This window comes from Lagopus leucura, unplaced genomic scaffold (assembly GCF_019238085.1).
Source record: "Lagopus leucura isolate 7727_CA_CO unplaced genomic scaffold, USGS_WTPT01 Super-Scaffold_100004, whole genome shotgun sequence".
Taxonomy (NCBI): domain Eukaryota; kingdom Metazoa; phylum Chordata; class Aves; order Galliformes; family Phasianidae; genus Lagopus; species Lagopus leucura.
The window spans coordinates 33,434,889-33,455,360 of record NW_024962264.1 but is presented as its reverse complement, the minus strand read 5'-3'; the positions used below and the strand labels follow the sequence as shown (position 1 = coordinate 33,455,360).

Sequence of the window (20,472 nt, the reverse complement as noted above, 5' to 3'; positions counted from 1 at the left end):
GGATATGTTTCAGAGTGTTTGGATTATTAGCTTTTAGCAACAGGACACTACAAATTCCAGCAAGTGTGAATGTTTATCCAGAGGTAAAGATGAAGGTGCTGGTAAATGCTGATAAAGAGATGCATTTTCATTCCTGTAGTACATAAGTATCCTTTTTTTACCGGCTTATCTGTTTGAAGCAAGACTTCAGCTTTCCTAAGTTTCTTTCTCTCTATAGCCTCAGTGTTGTATTTAAATATTCTTTTTGGTTTAGGCTGCTTCCTTGAAAGACAAATGGGGTCTCAGCTACAAACCTAGCTACAGCCGATCAAAGAGTATTTCAGCATCAGGAAGACCACCTCTGAAGAGAATGGACAGAACAAGGTAAATGGTGATGGTAACAACAGCATATGTAAAGAGGAAACACTGGACTTGGGCTGTTACGCTTCTTCTTAGACATCTAAGTAATGCCCACTATTTATTTACCAGCTACAAAAAGCACAGCAACACTATTTGATAGAGCAAATTCTCAGCTCCAAAGCACTACTTTTCAACGCAGTCACTATCGTTAACTATGCATTAGAGCCTGCATACTGCACTCATTAAAGAAGAAAAAAAAAAAAAAAGTGCACCAGTGGAGGTGACCCCACTGTTCAACAGTTGCTATGATGGCATCAGATTTTGCCCATGCAGTCCATCTTTCATTGGCCCAAACAGATGGAAGTCAGAAGGTGCAACTGCAGACAGTAGGGTGGATGTGGTAGGACAGTCCAGCCAAGACTGACAATGTGCTCCATGGTCTTCAAACTTGTATGGGGCCTGGCATTCATGTGTTTCAAGAGAAAGGTTGTCTTCTTCTCTGGCCTGACTCTGGAAGTTTGAGACTTAAGTTCAGTCAGTGTTGCAATGTAGCAATCAGTGTTGATGGTTTGTCTGGATTCTGGGAAATCTGGAAGGATCACCTCTTTCCTATCCCAAAAGTCAGTGTACATCGCTTTACCTGCTGAGGGATGCATCAAAACTTTTTCTACAGTTAGGAAATCATGTTGCCACTCCATGGACTGCTGTTTTGACTCTGACTCATAGTGCTGACACCATGTCTTGTCATCTGTAATGATGTGATCAAGGAAACTGTCACATTCAGTCTTGTATTGGTTCATTAAGCCCTGACAAACTTATATATAGTATTCTTTCTGTTCCTGTGTTAGTATTCGTGGGAACGACCTAGTGCAAACTTCACAGTACTCCAATGTTGCCACTATCATTTGCATTGTATTCAAGCCAATACTTAGCTTCATACACAGTTCCTTGGTCGTTATCCCAGTTTGTGTAGGTGAGCTAAGACACTCTTCATTTAGTGGTATGACAGATGTGCGTGGCTATCCAGAACATGGCTTGTCTTTTACATCGCGTCTCCTGAAGTGCACCACCCACCTCTTCACTGTGCTCGCATCCATTGCCTGGTCTCCGTAAACCATGGGTATCTCACGTGGCTTGCTTGGGCCTCACTGAGTGAAAAGGAGTAGCCTAGGGCTACATCTGCAAAAGTTGCTCCAAAAGTAATGCCTCCTAATTATTTCCCCAGAAATTACAGCTGATACAAAGAGCACAGTAATGCTGTTTGTTAGAGCAAAAGCTCAGCTACAAAACGCTTTTTTTTCAGCACACCATCATTAGCTATGCATTTTTACCAGCAATGAACATAAGCCTGCATACCATGCTTGTAACAGTCTGCACCAGAGGAGGTAATCCACTCACTGTGCTCATATCTACTGCTTGGTCTCTGTAAACACTCAGCAGGCATCGATGAATGTCATTAGGGTACTGTTTTATCCCTGCAGACAAATTTAGTGACACACTTTTGCTTCACACATGCTTTCATAATCATTTTGGAAGATGGACATATCTATGCCAAAAAGTAATTTTTTGTCTTTTATCAAACTTCTGTTTTTGGTAGACCTAGTAGCATGTCAAGTGAGAAGTTTTTTTCTTATACACACACAAAAAAAACTCCAGGGTTTTTATAGAATCCTGCTTTTAAGACATACAGGAAACTTGCATAAAAGGATAGTAGGCATAGTGTAAATTGTTTTGATTTCTAATTGTCTCTCAGTCATCTGCTTCTGAAAAGGGCTGCATGTTGGCTTAAGATAGAAGAATTTAAATAAAGCAAAGAATGTTTAGTGATAGACTACTGGATGAGTAATGTGCAACTTCCTTCTCTTCTCCCCTTGATTTTCCTTTCCGTGTACTCTAAGTGCCCCTATTATGATCCAATACTTGCATACGTATCAAAATCTTAAGTACTGATTGCACGTCTGTATTATAGAATCACAGAATCACCAAGGTTGGAAAAGACCTAAAAGATCATCCAGTCCAACCGTTCACCTATTCCCAATAGCTCCCACTAAACCATGTCCCTCAACACAACATCCAGTCTTTTCAACACGACATCCAGCCTTTCCTTGAACACCCCCAGGCTCGGTGATTCCACCACCTCCCTGGGCAGTCCATTCCAGTGCCTGACCACCCTTTCTGAAAAGTAATACTTCCTCATGTCCAGCCTGCCGTAGCTTGAAGCCATTCCCTCTGGTCCTATCACTAATGACACGAGAGAAGAGGCCGACCCCCAGCTCACTACAACCTCCCTTCAGGAAGTTATAGAGAGCAATAAGGTCTCCCCTGAGCCTCCTCTTCTCCAGGCTGAACATTCCCAGCTCCTTTAGCCTCTCCTCATATGGCCTAATGGCCTCATTATTATATGTTATATTATTATTATATATATACTTGTTGTATATATATATATACATATACTATATATATTATTATATATTATAATGGCCTCATATGGCCAAATTCTATTTGTGTAGTTAAATATTTGTATGAACACAAAATCATGTAATAAAACTAAATAAGTTGTTATGTGTTGTTTTTGTTTATAGTTCTCGACTAGGAGACAGTGAAGATCTCCCAGATATCCGGTTAGATGCTGCATCTCCTGGGCCAAGAGTAACTTTCAACATACAGGATTCTGTAAGAATTACTTTATATTCTTTAGCATCTTATGTCCCATACCATTTGGTCACAAGTTCACAAGATGGGTTTGCCTAGGCAGACCTGAGTTGCTGATAGGTTTCATTTGTGTAACTCAAATTATTGATGTTTGGAACACAGGTTTGTTCTGACATAAGATAGATATATTTTGAGTTCCTAACATAGAAATTAATTGAGTATAACATTAGAATTATTTTGGTGTGTTGTTTTCTTTTTTTTTTTTTTTTTTTAGGCTCACTTAATAATATAGTTCTTTTGATGTGTGCAAAAGTCACAAACATCATCTTGTCTGTATGCACCATTAGACTTTTAGAAATGGACATTAGTAAGTTTGCTGTAGCCCTATGGATCTATCATTTTGTGTGTTTGAAACTGATTTTGGTTTGTGTTTTTTTTTAGTCACTGTGTTTTGTCGTTTTAAAAATGTTCCTGTTGTTTTTTTCAGGTTGAGGTTACTGTAATTGTTTTAATTTTAATTTTTCTTTTTCATTTCTAATTAAGTTGAATAAAACAGTTTTGGGGATTACACAACAATCCAGCTGTCCAGGGGAAGGGTATTTTCAGGTATTTCTCAGAAGAAACAGTCTTTGCCAGATAACTAATTCTTCTCTCAGGGAGCTGCTTTTCACTATTCCATCTCTTTAGCATGCAGCTAAACAGAATGTATATAAAACCTAAAAATATTTACATTGGAATATGTAAAGTAAACTGAAGAATGTGATAAGCTGTTAATGAACTCCCCGGGTATGTTTTTCTGTAGTCCTAAAACTAAGTTTTAAGTAGCCTTTTAAAAATTATTTACTGGAAGTTTGTTCATATCCTTGTGAAGTCTGATCAAGGCTGGTGTGAAGTGACCTAACTTTGGACTTAAGAATGTGCTTTAAGAAGAGGACCTCAGTGTGTGCAATTGTCCTCATCTGTTATGTTTTGTTCCAAGATTATAGGTGTCAACATCAGTATGAAGTAATTGCTGGGTAGGAGGATGTCTGCTTATTCTTCCTGTTGGAAATCCTGTATTTAATGCAGAGAGATGTTTTCCAACAAACGTATCTTTCAAAACCTAGTACGCAGGCAATTTTAAAAAAATGCTTTAAAAAAAAAAAAAAGTAAACATGTTGAAGGATAATAGCAAAGATTTGGTTAGTTTGTTTTAGTCTTTTATTTATTTTAAATAAACATACGCACACCACCATGCACAAAAAAAAAAAAGTCAAATCTAGTTATAGTAACTTACCCTTTCTACTTTCCAACTCACCTCACCCTTCTGGGAATAAATCCTTATTTCTGAGGGGGAAGAGGAAATGAAACAAAAATATGTTTTGTACATTTAAATATCTTCATTATCTTGCCTTTTTTTTTTTTTTTCTGTTTCATAAAAGCAGTAGGCTATATAAAATACAAAATATGTACATACATGTATGTGTGTATATATACAAAAGCCCAGTTAGGTTTTGTTGGTGTAGCAAAATTTTATCACATACTTCAAACTCTTAGTTTTTGAACGTTCCTCCCACTCCATCCCCCTGCATTCTTATAATGCCAGTTCTTAATTTCAGCACAGATCCCGTTGTAGTTTGCAGTTCTTGCAGTGTGCTGTATGGGAGAAATCAGTGGCCCTTTTCAGAAACGCAGCCTGGAGTTTATTTCATGTTTAGTCGCTTGTCCAACATGTTGTCCGAGGTCTCAGCCTAGAATTGCAAAACAAGACTGTACATTCTGTGTTAGCATTCTGCATGCACACCTCATTAATGCTTCTGGCTACTTCACCCCTTTACAAGGTTCATGACGATTTTTGCTTTTGCTCTTTTCTCTCAAAATATTTTAAAACTTGTATGAAATATTTCCGTTCCTTCTGATTGAATGAATTGATCAGAGCATGATAAATCTTTAGCTAACAGATTGAGCTCAATCAACAGGTAATGGCAAGTGTCTCCATACCGACCTTTCACTTCTTTCTTTTTCATAATCCACCTTGTGATTTCTGTACCTCATATGGCTGTATTATGAAGAGCTTGGGATTGCAAGTTTCTCATAACACTCTTGATCTTTTTTTTCCAGAGCTATCTAATGATTCTTGATTGAAATATATCTATCTATTTAATATGTATTTTTTTCTTTTTACAATCAGTTTCCAGAGGAGACAGAAATGGACCTTTTGTCTGTAATTATTGATGGTCCCTCCCATTACTCATCTCCTAGTGAAGGCTCATGCTCAGTATTTGGTTCACCTAAAACTCCAGCAGTCTTCTCACCTGGCATTCCCTTCCAGCCTGAAGAAGGACGTCGGGACGACAGCTTATCATCAAGCAGTGAAGACTCCGAGAAGGAAGATGATCACGAACGAGAGAGAACGTATTTTTATAGGAAACCACCGTAAGTAATAGTCCCAAGAAAGAAGACAAAAATAAAGAAAGTGCATTTGAAATATTGATTTTAAGTCTACAAATATTGTTTTGGAGAAATAGAATATGAGGAGGATAGAAAACTATTAGAGAGCGTCCAAAGAGAAGCTATGAAGATGGGGAAGGACAAGACATGCAGAGTGGCTAAGGGGAGGTTTCATGGCGGCCTCACAGGGAGTGGAGGGGCAGCACTGACTTCTGCAACGGGGCCCAGGGCAAAGGTTCTTCACCAGAGGGTTGTGGGCATAGAACAGGCTCCCCAGGGGAATGGTCATGGCTTCAATCCTGCCAGAGTTCAAGTAGTATTCAGACAGTGGTTTTGAATTTGGGTGATCCTGCGTGAAGTCTGGATGATCCTTGTGGGTCCCTTCCAACTTGGGACATTCGGTGATTCTGTGAAAATCTGTTATTGGTGAAAGACTGAATTTCTCCTTAAGCATTTATGTGGAAGAGTCAGGAATTGTGTTCATGAAAAGATCATTGTTAGGCAAGGAGGAATTCTGAACAGAAAAGGTAGCTGCTTTTTATAAAGATGTAGCTCTTAGAAATTTCAGGGCTGAGAACAGAATAAAATCTAAAGTGAGATGTTTTGAGGCACAGCATAGGTTTTAGTGGGAACAGATGACAGATGTTAAAATTTGGCATAACTTTGTCTTTTCCAGGATTATATACGTCCACAGAGTGGATTTATTAATGTCTAAGAATCTCTCCTACTGTCTGTTCAAGTAAATGCTGTGCAATTATCTAACCTATTATTATGTTGGTGCAGGAGTACATCTCGCAAGAAAGCAACAGGCTTTGCTGCTGTCCACCAACTCTTCACTGAGCGCTGGCCAACAACACCTACAAACAGAAGTATGACTGGTACAACCACTGAGAGAAATATTGACTTTGAACTTGATATCAGGGTTGAAATCGATTGTGGAAAATGTGTACTGCACCCCACAACACTTCAGCAAGAACACGATGACATTAGTTTAAGAAGGTAAGAGATGTGTTATGCAATTGCTTTATGGAGAACAAAATCAGCATATGCCTCGCTTCTGTTTATTATTTTATTTCTTTTTGAATCATATTTTATCTTCTGTAAACAAAATTTAAGGATTTCAAAATGCATGGATTCTTTTTTTTTTTATTTCCGCCCTCAAAGAAATACCATGACAACTTAACAAATCAACTCAGTGATTTGACTAATGCTGGACTACTGTAGTATTTCCTTATTATTCTCCATGCTGCTATTGTTTCCTGAGTGTAAAAGCATATTAACATTCTCATGTTGTTTTGCTTAGTTAAGTGGATTTTTTGTCTTACCATCTAAGCTGATGTGGGAGCTTTGCTTCCGATCATGATTTTAAATTTTCCTGCTACTTTTCATTTGTATATGGCTGAGTATTGAGTGGCAGCATTACATTTCTTTCATAGGATATTAACTTTGGCAGGATATTAGCAGTATCATGAATTTTAAGAAATTCGTTACTTGTCAGCATAATTAACTTGTAATGACATGGTATTAAGAAATTAATTTATGTGTTTTAATTCTGAGAAATAGAGTCAACTGAGAAATTATTTTTTTCACTGAGAGGTATGCATCAGAGGTTAGCAATTAGAAAGCAGGTTGGTGTTTTTCCTCCCACAACATTTTTTTTCCTATGGTACACAAGGAAAAATAATCTCATATGAACTTATATGAAGACAGGTTTTACAGCAGAAATGTAGAATTGGTAAGCATGCCCTCTACATCAAGAGCTGTTCTTAGATAATGTTGGGTAATATAGGTGAAGTTAACTATAAAAGTAAAGAGCATTGGATGTCTTTTCTCTAATTTATTTGAAAATTTTAACAATGTTGTAGATTATGCTGCTTGAAATAATTGTATAATAAAAATGGTAAAAAGAGCGGGCAGACAGAAGAGTAGAGATCACAGAAATTAAAGAAGGAAGCAGATGTTGATGGGCTTCCTTATATAATTGATGCTACACATTTGCTTTTGATATGTTCTTTTTTTTTTTTAATCAGAAAATACATTCTGTTTAATAAAAGTATTAAGTTTGTATAATAGTATGCAGTATATTTATTTTAGGAGTTATGATCGGAGTTCCAGAAGCTTGGATCGAGAGTCTCCTTCAAAAAAGAAGAAATTCCAGACGAATTATGCATCTACCAGTCACTTACTAGCTGGCAAGAAAGTGCCATCATCTCTACAAACAAAATCTAGTGAAGTGGAAACAACAGTTTTTTATATTCCTGGGGTGGATGTAAAGGTAAAAGCAATGTATAACTAAGCATGAAAATACTCTTTTTCTCTGCTCAAATATGATTTCAAAGCACATCTGTTTTTGTGTTTTAAGCGAGTTTATATATGCATAGCACCTCATGGAAATCTTTTCAGTTGTGTAGATATTGCTAACACAGGAGTAACGATTCCTGTAATGCTATACTGAAAGCTGAAATTGGACATTTTTCTTGATATTTTTTTCTGTGACAAGGAATTCCTACTGTATGTCCTTTTAAATGTATGAGTCAAATGCTCTTCAGTTGAAGTAGCCTGTTTTTTCTAGTCTTCACGTGGCAATGCTTTGTATGTTTCTCCAGTGCTTTGTATTCCAGGCTATCTTCAGAGATAAGTTACACTTCAGGTCCTGCCTGTGGCTTTTAGTCTGAAGTTAGAAATTAATATATATTATCTACAGCTTTTATTATACTCTGTACTTTCATTGGTAGTGTATTATTTCACATATATTACGTTGGGATGCTCTGAATTTTTTTTAAATGCAGTTTTATAAATGCAGATATCTAATAGTTAAATATTTTCACCATGCAGTAATGCAGAAAAAAGCTGCGTGGGCAGGAAGAAATAGCTGGTGACACAGGAATTAGAAGGTGTTACAGAGAAGATGAGCAAGCATTAGGCATTATTTTTGAACAGTTAATTATTTTTAAATAGTTAATTTTCTCTGTTTTGTTTTATAATTTCTCTGTTTTGTTTTATAATTTACATGTGTGAGTTTGTTCGTTTGGACAAAGATTTCAGATCTTTCTGTGCATTGGCTGTATCTGTAGAATACAAATTGGAATGTAACGTATCTTACGACTTTTGTAAATAGTACATTAAAAAAATCAGAATGGAAGGACTGATCCAAAACTTCTGTACGGAAAATGAGCCAATTTTATGAAGCAAATTAATCTTTTTTTCTTTCAGTTACACTACAACTCTAAGACTTTAAAGACTGAATCGCCAAATACTTCTCGAGGATCATCTTTGCCAAGAACCCTTTCCAAAGAGTCCAAACTGTATGGTATGAAAGATACTGCCACATCTCTTTTATCTAGCACTATCCACAGCAAGACTAACACCTTACTTCCTCCCCAACCCCCACCCATTCCATCAGGTACTTATAGACAAGAACCTTCTAAAACTATCATGGATATATTTTTTCCTTCATTTAATCTACCAGCTTTAGATCTGCCTGCTTATTAGTTGAAAAATTATATTTATCAAATCTTGACTTTATCTGCAGATACCCGAATGTGGTTCATAAAGCTGAATTTTTAGAAATTTGTTGACAAACCAGTCTCAGTAATATTTGCCATAGACGCCATATCACAGTGATAGGCTATGACTGCCTTCTCCCAGTTTTCTTTTAACAAACTGAAGCTTAGTACTGGAAAGCAAAACTTACATATCTGCCTAAGAAGTGAGTGCTGATTACTTTGTTCTTTGTAATAATTTTATATATCTCAGATGAATCCCTGCTTCCATACATTACATCATTTGAAGAATTCTTGAAACTTTCCAGTATTTTTTGCCAAGCAAGCAATGTGTAAATACTGCTTTCTGGAATTTAAAGTGCTGTCAGTACTACATGGAATACCCAGTTCCAGAAAGTAGTATTTGTATTAATGAAAATACCAATGTTTTCAGCTGTTGCAGTCCCTTAAATAGCCATGATTTGGAAGAACCTAACTTAGGTTGTCTTATCTCAAATGATTCGTGTTCTCAGGCACGAGCCCATTGCAAAATCATGTCAGATCTAGAGGTATGTAGATTGCACCTCCAACTTCTGAGACATATACTGTTCTCTCCTTCAGCATTTGAACATCAGTTTAAAAAGGAAACAAAGACTTGGTAAAAATCTGTTGAGTAGGAAAAATTAATAGCTGAAGAGAGTTGTTTGTTTGCTTAATGTAAGAGCAGCTGAGATGCTGAGAGAGAACATGAAAATGTATCACCTTTTTCAGTTACCTGTGCTGTTCAGCCATTAGCTCTTACTCTTGTAGATGTGCATTTTCTTTATGATGACAGTATTTTGTACAGTCTTCCTTTATATTGCTTTTCTTCATTTTCTTTTTTATTTACCAATTCTCTTTCCAGTCTTCGCATTTTAATTTCTACCATATTGTGTCCAATTACTGAATCATGTTGTTCTTACATCTGTGACCTCTACATCTGGGAGGACTTCTGGACATCACACCTGTACAAAGATGTATCAATGTTGTCCAGAAGGGCCCAATAGAAGTTGCAATTCGCTTGCTTCTCTCTATATTACATTTTTATGAATATTTATTAGTTTTGATTTGTTTTAATATGTTATCACAGAATCATAGAGGTTGGAAAGGGAGCTCTGGAGACCATCTACTCCAATCTTCTAATAAAGCAGATTCTCAAGAGTATTATTTATTATTATTAATTTTCACATTGAATGGAAACCCCTTCTCTTACTGTCTGTGGTCTACCATTAGAGCAAGAAAGAACAATCTAAGTAGTTAGAGGGACTGGACAGAATAGCTATTCTCATGATGAGCATGGATCCAAGTGCTACTCTTTTACAAAAATTAGAAGACAACATTTTTTTCATTTACATTTTACTATTCATTTTCTATCTCCAGGCTTTTAAAAACGCTGTTTTAAATCTTCAGTTATTCTTTGTTTTAACATAGTAGGACATGCCATTTACAGTTTTAATTTGTTGGTTTTTTTAATTGTCTAATTATTGTTGGTTTGGTTTTTTTTGTCTTAGCTGATATTCTTCCCAATCTCTTTCACTTTTCCAATTCCTCATCATTTTCAGTTACTTCCAGTTAAGAGCAGAATTGTGTGGCTAATTTGTTTTTTTTAATTAAAAAAAAAAAAGCAAAGTGATGAAAATGATGTAATAGTGCTTTGTGAGAAGCAAGCACAATGCAACTACAATCAAGCATGCCAAACTAATAGTTACTTTAACATACTTTTCTTAGCACAACATTTATGGTTTATATTTTTCTAAATGATGAGATGTATGCCTTTTGAGATACCATTACAGAAAATTAGGGCTTGCAGCTGTTAGTTGTGAATTATCTTATACTTACCAATTACAGTTGAATGGTATTCAATGGTATTGTTATGGTGTTGTTATTAGACAAATTTATCTTTTAAATGTTGCAGCCAAAGGAAAAGGAAGTGGTGGAGTGAAAACTGCTAAACTGTATGCATGGGTTGCACTTCAGTCACTGCCAGAGGAAATGGTGATTAGCCCATGCTTACTGGATTTCCTAGAGAAAGCTCTTGAAACCATTCCAATTACACCAATTGAAAGGAATTACACAGGTAAATTGCGTCTTTGTATTCTAGTATGCTTTTCTTTTTTTGTCTTCTGGTGGCACTGACCTGCATCTTCTTTAAATTCCACTTTCTAATGAGTTCTTGTGCTTCTTAAAAGCTGTTAGCTCACAAGATGAAGACATGGGACAATTTGATATACAAGACCAATTAGAAGAGTCCACAACATCATTAGTATCATCATCGACGTCAGCATATTCGTCCTTCCCTGTAGATGTGGTGGTTTATGTACGGGTTCAGGTGAGGTTCTAACTTTTAGAATAAGTGATTTCAATCACTATCTTTGAAACAGTCTATGCTACCATGGTTTCTAAAAATAAAAAGATACTTTCAAGTGCCCATTTTGAGATACTGATGTCTGGTATGATAGCAAATAAAACTTCTTTAAGCAGAAGTTCTGACGTCTTTCAGTCCCATGGAACCAACAGAAATCAGTCATTTTGAGAAATGATAAAAATTCTATACTTTGTTACTTCTGCCTTGTCTGTTTTGAAAATGCATTTTTGAAAACATTATTCGTAACGATTATTTGCATTCATTATTTATGGGGTATCATTACAAAACAAAAATAATAATTAGAGCTTTTCTCAGTTTGTGGGATAGTGTGGAAATACAGGAATGTGCAGCTCTCATCTGCATACATATTCGTACTGCTTCATATTGGATATGTCTGGCCTTTTTGTGTCAGAGAAAGGTGCGCCTGCAGAAACATTTTCTCATGGAACAGATTTGATTATGTTCCCAAGTTAAATAACATACTCTAAAAAATGTTTGTTTTTTTTATGCCTGTGAAAATGAAGTACAACAGTCTGTAGCTAATCCTCAACATTTTTTGCAATCTCGTCTAGCCAAGCTGAAGAGCCAGTTGATTCTGTGTAGTTCTTGTATAAGATGCACAAAACTGTGAATTGACTTGGGCAGGAGGAAGAGAGTTCATGTCATCTGCATGCAAGATTTCTGTACTTCTTTTCTTAACTGTTTCCAAGTAATACTTCCGGCTTTGCGGGGATTCCCTAAATTAATGTATCTTTATGAACTGGTATGGAGTTACCCTGCTAATTATAGAACAAGTCTGAAGAGGTTGTAATTTTCTTAGATTTTTAGATGTATATATATTTAAAAGCCAACATTGGGATAGTTTTAGTGTTTTATGTGTGTTCATTGAATGCTTTATTTTCTTTTTGTGTTTTAGCCCTCTCAAATCAAGTTCAGTTGTTTGCCAGTATCAAGAGTTGAATGTATGTTGAAGTTGCCTTCACTGGATCTTGTTTTCTCTTCAAACCGAGGAGAACTGGAAACTTTAGGTACAATGTACCCATCAGAAAATGTGTCCGTTGGTGGCAGTACTCCGCAGAGCAGCTCAAAGAATTCAGTTAGTAAATCTGGAGCACCAGGTAAAATCTACATGAATGATTATCCTATACACAGCTTGTAGCATAATTAAGCAGTGTTTTGTGTAAAATTGGAACAAAATATATGCTTTTATAGAGCTTAGAGAGTTATTCATATGAACTACATTTATTTTTACTATTTATTCTCACTACGTTTATCTTATGCAATGCCTTCAGTAAGATTGCTTCATATTATGTCAGTTCTTTATCTTTTGTAGAAGATTGCACATATTCTGTATATTGGAGTTTTTCTTCCCCTGGTTAAACATTTATTATAAAATGCCCTACACAGAATATTTAAGCTACATTGCTGCTACAAGGGGGTAATTTGATATGCATTTCATCTGTTCAGTATGTATTCTTGTTATTAATATTATTTCATGTTTGAAGATGGTTTCATATTAAAACTGACTTCTGAAAACATTTTGCCTTCAGGTTCATCACCTGGACTAGGCAGTCCTCTTGGCAGAACACGCCATAGCAGCAGCCAGTCAGACTTGACCACTTCTAGCAGCAGCTCTTCAGGCCTGAGCTTTACTGCCTGCATGTCTGACTTTTCCCTTTATGTGTTCCATCCGTATGGAGCTGGAAAACAGAAGACTGCTGTTACTGTTTTAACTCCTGGGTCAGGAGCCTTAGGTACAGAACAAATTTTTGCTTTGTGAACATAGAATGAGTTGGGAAAGCCAAGCCAAACCAAGGTGTGGAAGTGTTTGGAAGATTAAACTCTCTCTATTTCTAGGGAATGTGGATGAGGAACCGACTTCGGTCACTGGTCGGAAGGATTCCTTGAGCATTAACCTTGAGTTTGTGAAAGTCAGCCTGTCACGAATAAGGCGTTCAGGAGGCTCCTCGTTTTTTGAGAGTCAGTCTGCAAGCAAAGCTGCAAGCAAGATAGATACAACTTTGATAAACATCTCTGGTAAATCTTTTTTTTTTCATTCTAATCCCTGTCTTTAGTTACTTAGAGAACTGCTGTTCCGATTATATACTCAAAGCTCAGCAGCCTTTGTAGATATTAGGGAAGTTGTTGTTAGTTTCGAAGGAAGAAGGGATTGATGCATTATTTAAACTGTGTACTTGGAATACCTATTTGCAGATGCAGCTTTTTTATCTCCCTGATTCACTAAATGTAAACAAATGGACTTGCTCAAGCTCATTGTTGATAGCAGCCCAAGTGACTATAAATGACTCTTGAAAATTTTGAGATTGTACTGGCTCTGGTTAGGATGGAGTTAACTTTTGTCACGGTACCTCGTTAGCTGGGCTTTGGATTTGTAGTTGATTCATCTCTTTATACATTCTATAACGTAACTGAACTTAATGCTAGATTGATTCCCAGAGTTGGTTTTTCATTGGTCCTCATCTGCTAACCCCTAACCTCCCGTTTCAATAGTCCCCTCTTTAGAAGCAGATATTTCAGAGCACTGTTTTGTTACCTGAATAAGTCAAAATCTTTTACAGATGCTCATCTTTTTTTTTTCCTTTATGAGAATTAGAAATATTCAAACTACTTTCCCATTCAGAAAAATCAAAGTGAACTCTATAATGCAATTAAATGTAGTATTACAGAGATAATATGCCATGCACGTTAAATATGACAGCAAAGTCAATCTCCTGAATCACAAGCTGCCTTCTTCATGATTTTGTTTTACTCTAACGTTTGCCGTGTGTGGTTACCTTAATTCTGACTGCAGTGCCACATGTCAATGTGGTGATGTAGTTCTGCAGTCTCTGTTCATTTGCCAGCAGTGAAATGTCACCACCTTGCCCCCTAGTGCCTACAGAGCTGCAGTGAGACCCGAATGCCTAAATATTCAAAAGAATCTTGAAGTTGTCATGATTTTATTTTTCCCCACTGCACACAGGATCCTTAGTGGTCAGACACAGCATTACAGTTGTGATTAATCTGCTATTAAAGCCCTCAGATGTGGAGTCTCAGAGGCAGATGCAACACAAGTAGTTCCTAACCACATTTATATACATAGGCTTCGTCTTCTCCTTAAGAAATCTGTGTGTATCTAATGTTGTACTAGGATATATCACAATGCCTTAAGAAAACTGCAGGTTTTAGTAACTGTTTTTCATTACAGCACAGGCTGTACTGCTGGGGTGGAGAGACATTTGATGATTTTGCAGACCCATTAATTAATTAGATGTGGTTACCAAAACCTGTTACTAATGAGATTTTACAGTCTTGTATGCATGCCTTATTTTTCAGCTGTCTGTGACATAGGATCTGCATCTTTTAAATACGATATGCGTCGACTCAGTGAGATTTTAGCCTTCCCAAGAGCGTGGTACAGGAGGAGCATTGCTAGACGGCTTTTCCTGGGTGATCAAACCATAAATCTGCCAGGTAGGATACTGCTACTTATCACAGAAAGCCCTCTTGTGCAAGAGGTTAGGAAGTGTATAAGTATATATTACATGCTTACTATTACATATGTGACAAGATACAAATGTAGAAATAGAAATGTATTGTAACTCGCTCTGTATGCACTCCAGTAAATTTAATTAAAAGATTCTAGAAATAAAAAAAATTGAGAGTTTCAAAGTAATAATTGAATTTAGAGCTAATAAACATCAACTAAGCTTTAGTTATGATAAATGAAGCTTTTTTTGAAATTCTGCAAACGCTACTTAGTATGTGGGAGGATATTGTTCAAGAAACACAAAACAGTTTTGTTGTCATTCACATACTCCTTTTATACTCCTTTTTTTTTTTTTTTTCCAGTAGCATCAGGTCCTGGAACACCAGATTCAATTGAAGGAGTCAGCCAACATCTTTCTCCCGAATCGTCACGGAAAGCATACTGTAGGACGTGGGAGCAACCCTGCCAGTCTGCTTCATTTACACACATGGCACAGTCACCTAATGTTTTTAATGAACATAATGCAAACAGTAGCATGTCACCAGGGACAGCAGCTCATAACTTAAAGTCTCCAGCTGTTACAAGATCCAGGAGTGTGTCTGATTCTTCAGTGCCCCAAAGAGGTTAGTAGACTATATTTTTTCGTTGTTTTTTGTTTTGTTTTTCAAGTATTTTCATTAGTTGAAATAAAAAGATATTGTTACTACAGCACAGAAAATAGCGATACTCTTTTCTACTGTGCCTGGGAGTGAAAAGTCTGGAAAAAAAAAAAGCAATGAAAATGTCTGAAACAGATGACAATACTCTGAGAAACTGCGTTATGATTTGATACATTTGCTATTTCTTTTACTAGGGCAGAAGTTATCATCATTATTAGAAGAGTTTTCCAGCTTAGTTTGATTGTATTGTCATCTTTGCCCTCTCTTCTCATCGAAGCAATAACCAGAAAGGCCTAATAAGGTTTTTATATAAGAAATGAAGTAACTTTTAATTTCTTTTACTACAGATCTTGTTGTGTCTTACTGCAGTGTACCATTGGCTGCTGGGAATGTTTATGGAATTAGAGACAAGAGATTTAGAAGTACAGTGGTTATTGTATTCTAGGAAAAATGTCTGTGAGAAGGGATGACAGATTTTTTTTTTTCCTATTTAGAAGGGAAGATATTAGTTTTTAAGGTAAAACAGCTGAAAAAACAATATAAGACTGATAGAATGGCTTGTTCAAAGGAAATTTTGCACAGTCTTTTAAGAGTACCTTTAGTTTTTTGTGAGAAGAGTGAGAACCCCAATTCTTGAAATTCTAAGTTGACACTGTACCAACAAGCAGCACATGAATATTCCAATGCTAATAATTTCTTTAAAAAAAAAAACAAAGTGAAAAACATACTCTTGCATGCCTGATGGCAAATTTAAAATCTTTTCTCTTAAGGTTACTAAATATAAAATCTAAATAAATACTAAATAAATAATAATAATAAAAAATAATAATAAATAAAAACTAAATAAAAACTAAATATGTAAAATACTTTCATTTCTGACTTTCATTTCTATGTGTAATGCAGATCCTCAAGTTCTCACTTATCCTCACTTGTAGTTTTGTGGTGCCTCTTAAGTGTGGTATTTGTCTCTTTTTTTGTAATATCTTTCAATGTTTATATTCTGCCACTTTTGGTGACTTAAGTTTTGCTTACTTTCTTATTTAGATGCACTCTCAAAAACATCAACTCCATTTAATAAATCAAATAAAGCTGGAAGCCCACAAGGAACACCATGGGAAACACTGGTTGTATTTGCTATGAACCTGAAGCAATTAAATGTCCAAATGAATATGAGCAACGTAATGGGCAATACGACGTGAGTATAAAACAAGATATAAGTGTGATTTAGCAGATAGTGTTGTTTTAAGGACACACACACACACACACACACACACACACACACACACACACAAATAAATAAATAAATAAATAATCACCACTGACCACCAAGAGCCTGTTGTTCTCTGACTTTAAATCCCTAACTTTTTCACTTTTGAAAGGTGAAGCAACCCCTTGTGAGTGCTGGTAGGTGCTTAATCATGAAGATGTACGTGCTCAATCCACGTTATTTACTTCTTTGCAGAAGATCATATTCCATTTTTCTTTTGACAGAGAAAATTGTTGTCTGCTTTCTGGAAAACTGTTGTCTATTTTTACTTCTGTTCTAGGTGGACCACCAGTGGTTTGAAAAGTCAAGGTCGTTTGTCTGTGGGCAGTAGCAGAGATCGGGAAATTAGCATGTCTGTTGGTTTGGGAAGATCACAGCTGGACTCTAGAGGAGGAGTTGTTGGCGGTACCATAGATGTTAACACCCTGGAGATGGTGGGTAAGTTGGAAAGCTGCCTGATACTGGTATATGCTCTGAACAACAGTCCTGTAAAGCTAAAACAGTTCTCCTTTTTTGTAAACTTACCAGCATATTACAACTTTGCATTCTTATTTGTGTCTTCTCACTATGAAAAACATTTTGAACTAAAGGAGTAGCTGCCTAATTGCGGGTGGCTTTGGAATTAGTGTTGCCCTAAAATTATACTAATGAGGTGTGCAATCCTTTAGCCTCCTTCAGCTGTCTGGACAGATGGCAACCAAAAAGATTTGACATTTCAGCTCTTCCTAGAGTTTTCTGAGCACTTACAGTCTAGGAAATGGATAAGTGGTTTGGAAAGAGTCTCACTGTCCTGGGTCTCCCAGTGCATAAGGAAGAAACCAGTGTTTTCTCAGTCTCCCTGTATCATGAGGATTGCATTAGGGTGAAATTACTAGAAAAACAAATCTTCTTACTTCTAATGCTGTGTTTCTGTGCTGCTTTCCTTCTATTGTAGCTCATATTTCTGAGCACCCAAACCAACAGCCCAATCATAAAATTCAGATTACCATGGGTTCTACTGAAGCACGTGTTGACTATATGGGGTCCAGTATCCTAATGGGAATCTTCAGTAATGCAGATCTTAAACTACAGGATGAATGGAAAATTAACCTATATAATGCTTTGGACTCAAGCATCTCTGATAAAAGGTAAAACTGCTTACTGATTTTCAAGTTTATAATACTAGATAATGTCAAATTCTGCCTCCATGGATTCTGTCCTGTATTGATAAAGCTTCCATGAGCTTTGTTAAAATCATAAGTTTGCCAGCAATCAAAGAGTCCTATTTTTTATTTTCAGTAGGAAATTGGTTAACTGTACATGTTTTTGCTGTTTTTAATACTTAGTGAGATATTTGTCCATGGAGACTTGAAATGGGATATCTTCCAAGTGATGATTTCAAGATCGACTACACCAGATCTAATAAAAATAGGAATGAAACTGCAGGAGTTCTTCACTCAACAGTTTGACACAAGCAAAAGAGCACTGTCTACTTGGGGGCCCGTTCCTTATCTGCCTCCCAAGACAGTGGTCAACAACTTGGAGAGAAGCTCGCATGAACAACGTAAGTAGTACCAAAAAGTAGTGTACTTTATAATTTGGATTTTTTAATTGTGAGAATCAATCCGAGAAACTTCATGTATGCAAGTATACCTACTTGACTTAAAATAATATCTTCATTAGGTTTGCCCTATAAATGGAGGCTTGCGCTAACCTTTCAATGAAGCACATAAATACCTCAGGTATCCTGATATACGTGGGGGTACAAGAACGAAATAAATTTTATTAAAGTTATTTTCAGGATTTTCTTAAAAATGTGTATTTTTGTTAAAATATTTTTGCAGTTTGAAAACTGCGAACTTACGAAGTCTACTTCATCAGAAAAATTTCTACTTTGAGTAACTGTGGAAGTGTGGTGCTATTCTATTAATCTTGAGCTGAAGCCATTGTTTATCTGAACACAAGTATGCTTGCTCTGTTATTCATAAACTACAACCATCTTAGATGGCAAAGATGAGACAGCGCCAGTGAAATTACCCACAATGTCTCTATTTTTAATAAAATATGTAACTATGGCAGCAAACTTTCCTGTTTCTTTCTCTTTATTGAAGTTTGTTTTTGTTATTGGATTTTTCATTTCTAGTATTGGATGCAGCCCATCATCGTCATTGGCCAGGAGTTCTGAAGGTGGTGTCTGGATGCCATATATCCTTATTTCAGATGCCATTGCCAGAAGATGGAATGCAGTTTGGAGGGTCCATGAGCTTGCATGGAAACCATATGACGCTGGCTTGTTTCCATGGGCCTAATTTCCGTTCAAAATCTTGGGCCTTATTTCACCTTGAAGAACCCAATATTGCATTTTGGACAGAAGCACAGAAAGTTTGGGAAGATGGTAATTTAAACCATTTCCTCATCTCTTAACATCTTTTAAATGAACTTTTGAAGAATATATTTACATGTCAGAATAAATCCAAAAAAGCATATTAAAAAAAAAGTATACTATTACATAATTGAAGTGTATTAGATATGTTCCTGATAGTGTGTCTAGGAAGGGGACTGATTGTCTTATTAATTGCATGTCTGCATTGATGCAGCCTTTCATTTCTACATAATGAATTCTGAATATCTTACTATTTATTTGTCTTCGTGTTGGGAAGTTTTTACTATCTGTAAATACTGAGGATTTAAATCTTTTTGTTGTTTGTAAGCATAGCACAGATTTTTGATGCTACTGGGTTAGTAATTATCTCTGGTAGATACCTGTGCAAGGGAGAGGAAAAATCCCACCACCCTTACTAAGTTGGTGTTTGTTTTTTTTCCATTTCTCTTTTCCCTCTCGCTCTGTATCCATCACACCTTCAATGCAGGCACTAGTGAACATTCTACATACATCGTGCAAACCCTAGACTTTCATTTAGGCCATAACACTATGGTCACCAAACCATGTGGAGCACTCGAAAGCCCCATGGCAACTATCACAAAAATAACAAGGCGCCGCCATGAAAACCCCCCCCATGGAGTTGCCAGTGTGAAGGAGTGGTTCAATTATGTTACAGCCACAAGGAATGAAGGTAAGATTCATATCAATTACATTTTGGGAATGGCCTGCTTGTCAGTCAGTGCAGATTGTGTTAAATTTCAAGTGAGCTAAGGGGAAAAGAGCTTGAATGGAAGCTGTTTCTTCCACAGACTGTTAAAGCAAAGTGTGGAATAACCGATTATGCTGTACAGTCAGAAATGACCAGTTTATAGTTTCTTAAAAAATACTTTGAAATTATTGAAAGTATGTTGTTAATTGTTTTTACACAGCCCTGTTTGGCTACATCCAGACTATTTAAGTGTATCAACACTGACTTTTGATTGTTTGGTTTTTCTGGAGGGCTGGTTAAAGAATATGAGCAATAGTTTTAGAGTGAAGTAATAACCTTTCTTAACTTTTTGTCGTCACAAATTTTAATAACTGAAAAAATAGCCAAAATAGCTAATGTTGCATGTATGCTATAGTGAAAGTATCATGACAAAGTTGGATACCTGGTTGATAGTGGTTTTTATATCAGTGCTGCCTCAGTGAATTTAGGTGCCACTTGCATCCATAAGAAACGTTTATTTTCAGGGTAAGTCCTGTCTTATTTTCTAACACAGATGGCATGCTTTGAATCCATTGTCTGTATTTCAGTTAACTGAAAATTCATTGTTAGAACAAAGTTGTGATAAGGTGATCAGATGAATAAAACTTGATCTTTAACCATCCAAATTAATGTTTGTAT

At 36.3% G+C, this 20,472-nt stretch overlaps 1 protein-coding gene across 4 annotated transcripts in view; it reads left to right on the top strand.

Moving 5' to 3' along the window:
- The window catches only part of KIAA1109 (KIAA1109 ortholog), a 108,644-nt gene that overhangs the window by 85,105 nt on the left and 3,067 nt on the right, over positions 1-20,472 (top strand). For 3 of the 4 annotated variants that reach the window (XM_042872149.1, XM_042872150.1, XM_042872148.1), the window contains 20 exons: positions 254-363; positions 2,922-3,012; positions 3,535-3,597; positions 5,162-5,406; positions 6,205-6,420; positions 7,516-7,696; positions 8,635-8,824; positions 10,858-11,019; positions 11,132-11,271; positions 12,224-12,425; positions 12,858-13,061; positions 13,165-13,344; positions 14,644-14,781; positions 15,160-15,420; positions 16,501-16,651; positions 17,004-17,161; positions 17,658-17,850; positions 18,049-18,266; positions 18,846-19,097; positions 19,573-19,776. In XM_042872149.1, coding sequence (XP_042728083.1) covers positions 254-363; positions 2,922-3,012; positions 3,535-3,597; positions 5,162-5,406; positions 6,205-6,420; positions 7,516-7,696; positions 8,635-8,824; positions 10,858-11,019; positions 11,132-11,271; positions 12,224-12,425; positions 12,858-13,061; positions 13,165-13,344; positions 14,644-14,781; positions 15,160-15,420; positions 16,501-16,651; positions 17,004-17,161; positions 17,658-17,850; positions 18,049-18,266; positions 18,846-19,097; positions 19,573-19,776 — 3,559 coding nt within the window. The remainder of the gene's footprint in view (positions 1-253; positions 364-2,921; positions 3,013-3,534; positions 3,598-5,161; positions 5,407-6,204; positions 6,421-7,515; positions 7,697-8,634; positions 8,825-10,857; positions 11,020-11,131; positions 11,272-12,223; positions 12,426-12,857; positions 13,062-13,164; positions 13,345-14,643; positions 14,782-15,159; positions 15,421-16,500; positions 16,652-17,003; positions 17,162-17,657; positions 17,851-18,048; positions 18,267-18,845; positions 19,098-19,572; positions 19,777-20,472) is intronic. The other variant, XM_042872151.1, reaches the window with a different exon arrangement.